The sequence below is a fragment of the Helobdella robusta genome (assembly GCF_000326865.2).
Source record: "Helobdella robusta unplaced genomic scaffold HELROscaffold_12, whole genome shotgun sequence".
Taxonomy (NCBI): domain Eukaryota; kingdom Metazoa; phylum Annelida; class Clitellata; order Rhynchobdellida; family Glossiphoniidae; genus Helobdella; species Helobdella robusta.
In genome coordinates, this window is record NW_008703664.1 from 3669656 (window position 1) to 3675454 (window position 5799).

General features: G+C 30.9%; 1 protein-coding gene across 1 annotated transcript; it reads right to left on the reverse strand.

Moving 5' to 3' along the window:
• Window positions 1-1554: 1554 nt before the first annotated feature.
• Window positions 1555-5028, reverse strand: HELRODRAFT_168032 (hypothetical protein; the record flags this gene model as incomplete). The annotated part of the gene is made up of 7 exons (XM_009013729.1): window positions 1555-1715; window positions 2099-2168; window positions 2690-2751; window positions 3045-3165; window positions 3294-3397; window positions 3777-3895; window positions 4886-5028. The coding sequence occupies 7 exons, from the start codon at window positions 5026-5028 to the stop codon at window positions 1555-1557; spliced, it is 780 nt and encodes a 259-aa protein (XP_009011977.1).
• Window positions 5029-5799: the final 771 nt, after the last annotated feature.

A 5799-nucleotide genomic window follows, 5' to 3' on the forward strand; every position in this document is an offset into this window, starting at 1 on the left:
CTACACTACTCATAGAACAGGAAGATAATGACATTTGACATTTGAAAAGCAATTATTTCGATTAAAAAAATTATGGATAAAGAAAATTCTAAAGGGTAACTTGCTTGTTAGTTGTTTCTAATTTATTAAAAATTAAATTATGTGCAAAATTGACGTTGCCTATTTAGACTACAAATGTATGTTTTCTTTTTCGTGCCTAATCCTTTCAGGACATTAGCGACAATTGACCTCCACATAATCAGATTTTTAACACTTTGTAGTAGTTGAAATGTGAAATTCAACAAAGTGACGCAATGACTTTTTGAATGTTATTCGTTGTTGACAGCGATCTTTTTCGCTAGCAATCATTTCAGTAGTTGTTAGGTTTTCTATTCCTTCCTTTCACATGATGTGACCGAAAAACACTAACTGCCCCCGTCGGATTATTTGCAGTAATTTTCTCTTCATAACCGGACTGTTTTAATACATCTTCATTGGAAGTATGAAAGGTATAACGAATTTTCATAATTCTTCTCAAAAACCACATTTCAGCAGCATTAATTCTTTTTTCTATTTCTTTAGAAATTATCCAGGACTCAAAGCGCAGAAAAAAATGTAACATCCTAACAGTTTTAATTTTGTTGATATTCTGATTTTACTGTTGGTGAGGATGTCATTCATTTTAGTATATGCATCTTTTTGCCATAGCTATCATTCGTTTGATATCCACATCCCATTTAGAACCTGAGGTAATCAGACTTCCGAGATAATTGAAGCTGATTATATCGGGACGGTTTTGCTTTTACTGATAACCATGCACTCTGTTTTGTTGATGATAAATTGCAAGTCTTTCCTTTCACTTTCAAAAACCAGTTGGGAAACAATTATTTGCAGTTTTTCCATTGAATCCGCGATAAGATCTGTATCATCAGCAGATCTTACATTGCTAATTATTCACGCCTCCAATCGATATTCCAGGTATTTCTTCTATTTTCACACTATAGAGATTGTACAGGTCTGAAGAAAATACACAGCCTTGCCTGACACCTTTCTTTATTTCCAAAAAAATTAGTGATTTTTTTCTTCATTTCAATAGCTCGTTCACTTATCATTCGTAGCATAAAGATAGCTTTTCTTGTGCCACAATTTTCGACAAAACCACATTGGACATTTGAAATTTCAGATCTGATTTTCCTTCGTGCTCTCATCATCAGAATTCTCAAGAGAAGTTTTGTAAAATGACTCATCAAGCTGATTGTTCGATAAAGTTCACCTTCGGTTGCATTAGGTTTTATAGGCAATGCAATAAATATCGACTTGGATAGATCTCCTTGTACTCGATATTCGATCCCAGTCACTTCACTAGCAAGACAAGCGCATTCAACCACAGAGCCCTCACGCCGCATCCATATTTATTTAACTTAAACATCATTATTCTATCAGTGTAACAACTATTCAAATATTATCACAGAAATGTTGCAGAAAACATACTTGCCCATTAAGGTTGCCTCCTCTTGGTATTCCAACAACCAAATCTTAAAATAGTTAAATTATTTTAAAAATGCATGAGATGAATTAAAAAATATTTACACTACCAATTAGATCATCTTCATCGTAATAACTCATAGAAACGGAATAGCCCGTGTAGATATAATCTTTATCGTAAGAACTTTTGGACGTTTCGAGTGGCAAAATGGGGTCCACATCGTTTTCGAAATTATATAAAAATGCTTCACCTTATGGGTCGTAGAAAAATAATTATTTTAAAATCATAAAATCAACGCCAACATGCTGTTATTTTTATTTTCAGTATCGCAAGAAAAAATTAACTTTAACGTAATGAATGAAAAAATAGTTTGCAAGCTATCGAGCTTCATTATTCTTATTTAATTTCAAGGTTTAAAGGGCTTTTCGTGAATTGACTACAAAACGTTAAATATTTTTTTGAGAATTTAAAAAAATTCATTTAAATCCTCCTTTTTAATAAATTTGTTGTTTTTAAGATTTGGAGTTTTCTACAGCCTAATAGTTTAACTTTTACTTTGAATCTTTTTTCTCATTTATCACAAATACATGAACAAAAGGTAACTGAGATTGACAACGAATATAACCAATTAACCTTGCCAGAAATAACTTCCGACGGCTCCCAAAGCTAAATTTTTTCCATCCTTTATGAAATAATCAAATAGCTTTTTATAATTTCAAATAAAAATTAAAAATTACACTTTTAAATTTCCCATCGATGAAACTCTTGATATATGGATTACCCGAAAATTAACACTGACAAAAATTTGCCGCACAAACGCATAGAAGTGCCATAAAAAATCAAAGAAAGTGTACGTGATACTGTTTGATGTGAAAAGTAAGATGCATTGTCTGTAAAGGAAAACGAAAAAACTGATTTGTAAAACGTCGAATGAAACCTGGCATACATCAAAACGCCCCAGCACTCATTTTGCTACAAAAAGATTTGCATTTCACCTAATTTTTTTTATTTTTACCCATATAAATAGAATATATTCTATATTCTATTTTATATATATATTCTATATTCTATTTTATCTATATATTCTATATTCTATTTATATGTTCTTACCACTACTCAATTTATTGAATAAGGTTTCTGCAATTATATTTGAGGTAATTCACAAATTTTTACTTGACCTATTATTTTACAACATTACATAGGTATTTTTAGAAATGTTCTAACTTGACTTAAATGAGCACTGAATCCAGCTTGACAGTGTCCTTGTTTATGATGGCCTAATAATCCTAAAGGGTCGTTGATGTTTTATTTAATGTAATTTCAAATTTGAATTCATCTTTGCTGAGCGATATTTCAACATATCAGTGACATGGGCGTGTCATAACCGTGCAGTATACGCCCTCAAACGATAAAAATAACGCAACAAAGCACCAAGTCTAAAAAATTATTTAATTAACATACAGGAGCGAATAATTTCAACATTCCATCAACGTGAATGACAAAAGTTTGCACATCAAATTCATTCAAATATAAATATTTTAGAAGAAATTTTTCTTTCAAAGTTTGAAAAACATGTCACCTTTTTTGCATGGTTGCAGCTTGTAAAATTTATTGGAGGAAATATTTTTCAAGTAACACGTGCCAATTGGTTCTCTCAACAGTCCCGACCTTGACATGAAGACGTACCTCGGAGCGCAGGCCTGGTTATATTTTTTATTATTTCATTTTTCACACCAATTATAAATTACTCAATTTATTTTAATAACAAAACAAATAATCCAACTATGGTCGCAAAATATTAGGCACATGAAAATTAATAAAATGGTACCACGATTAAACCGTTAGCAGAAGCACTTAGAGACGCGCCTAGCATCTGATGAGTCTTGTTTTCAACCGGCATCATCGTCTGACCGTTCCATTCTTTCGTCGATCCTGCAAAGTTATTTTTTAACATTTCACTTCATAACTGATTTGATTTTATTGGAAAAATGATAAACAATTTTTATTTTGCTTTAACATTTGTTAAAGTCAGATCATTAAAATCGTTCAGATGTTAAAATTTTACAGAAAAATATTTAGGAAGCGTGAAACAATTTGAACCATTTCGGAAACAATGGACTTCAGTTGCGCACAGAAACATCAAATAAAGTGAACAGATCTCGAAATTTTGTTATTTCATTTATAAGGCAGAAAACAGAATACGAAACAATAAATAAACTGTAAACAATGCATGGAAGATGAAACCTCATCATTTTATTTACATGGGAAAAACAACGTATGAACGTTACGATGAATCATAAAGGTGACCAACCGACACGTTCAAACTTCGTAGTTTTGCAAATGTTTTCATCAACGGAACATTCTTGAACGCATCCTTCCATCAACGACAACTTTTTATTCATTCCACAACTAGGTGCTCCCACGAGTAAACTAAAATTAATTGCAAATGCGATTTCAAACTGATAAACTTTTTAAATAGAATAATAAATTATCATGCGATAGAAAAGTTATCAAAAAATTCTATTTGACTTAGTAGCAAAAAAATTTTTTTTTTCAAACGCAACTAATAAGTCCAATGACGGTGCACAACAAGGCACCATCACATCGAAAAATTAATTGTTCGGCTAGAAGGAAATTGCATCGGAAAGGCATCGGGGATATTGATCTGATCATCCTAATTAATCAGCATGTACAGGAAATTAATACAAATAAAAAATCTTTGTGATTCAGTGACCGAATGAATAATCATTGAGAGAACAAACTAATGATTGATTGAATGATTGAATAAAAAAAAAACGATTGAGTGAATAAATTTATTGAACGAATAGAAAATTAATAATAAGATTGAACATTAAAAATAAAATGCTTAGTTCCATTTTAAAGATTCCTTATTTAGATTTCATTGCATCGGTCCAGCTATTTCACCGCAACCCAACATAATCTCAAAAATTAATTTTTGAAATATTTCTAATTTTTTGAATAAGTATTTTTATATTTTATTATCAAATTTTTTTAAATTATTCAATTATTTTCATTTCTGTATCGTTTCGGAGAAAGTTGACTTTTGCATTTCCAATCAATTCAGCTTAGTTATTTTAACCGTTTGATTATCTAATGAAGAATTGGAGCTGTTTGGTATTTGTTGTGCACCTACGTAATTATATTGCAACAAATGCAAAAAATTAAAGTTGCGTTCTTCAATAAAAAAAATACTTACACATATGAGCCATTGGAATGAGTTAGCGCAATTGAAAATCCAAATTGTGATCCTTTCGGCCCCTTCCAATGTTTAACCAATTTTGTATCCAAGTTGAATTCATCGCAATATAACCAAATATTTGTCAATAAATACAAAATTTTCAACATTACGAATAATTATACGAGTCGTAAAAAGAATAGTGTTTCTTATTTATTACTTACAGCACATCAAATGAATAACTTTTCGGATAAACAACCATGTCAGAAATATTCACATACTTCGTGCTTTGAAAAAGCTTAACAAAAGGCGTATTTCGAAAGTAACTGTTTTTGCCCAACATATGAACGTTGCTAAGTGTGTTCATGTGCTAAGTGTGTTCATGTTCAAGTTCTTACCCAAACCCTATCCAATCCATGCACCAGCAACCAATATAGTTGCTAGTGCATGGATATAATATATTGCCCATACTCTCATTGAAATCTGTATTGTTAGGTGTGATGAAACTTATATTACATGAAAGACAACATAATGTTCTAAACATGCTGACTGTTTGTTAGTTTTTCACATTTTTTTATAATTAATACCTTAATTAAACAAATGAAACGAACTGCTTTTACTCACCGTAGTTTTCGTCAGCTTCTTAATGGCATGTTATGTTTTAAAGGGTGAACACGACATTTCTAAGTTTAACGTTTTTGAAAAATTAAACAACCGTAATCAGTGCCTGTGTCCGTCTTTTAGTTTTCATGAAATTAAAATCTCGACCCCGTGAAACGAGCATTATACATCTGAACAGTGATGACGAGTACTTGAGCACATTTGTACTTAAATACATACTTAAGTACAAATGTAGTACTTAGATACTTATACTTAAGTACATACGCAAACCTGCACTTAAATACTTATACTTAAGTACATTTTTCAGTACTTGTACTTATAAGTAATAAATTTTTCCTGTAAGTACCAGAAAAATTTTAAGCAAAAATAAGATATTGTCAACATTTAAAAATTGAAAACTGTGATGAAAACACACACACACATTTTCACATTGACATTCTTGTTTATCTCTCTTATCAACATTTGTTCTTGTTTAGTCATGGATATCGGGATGTTAAGATAACCATTGGCTAATTGA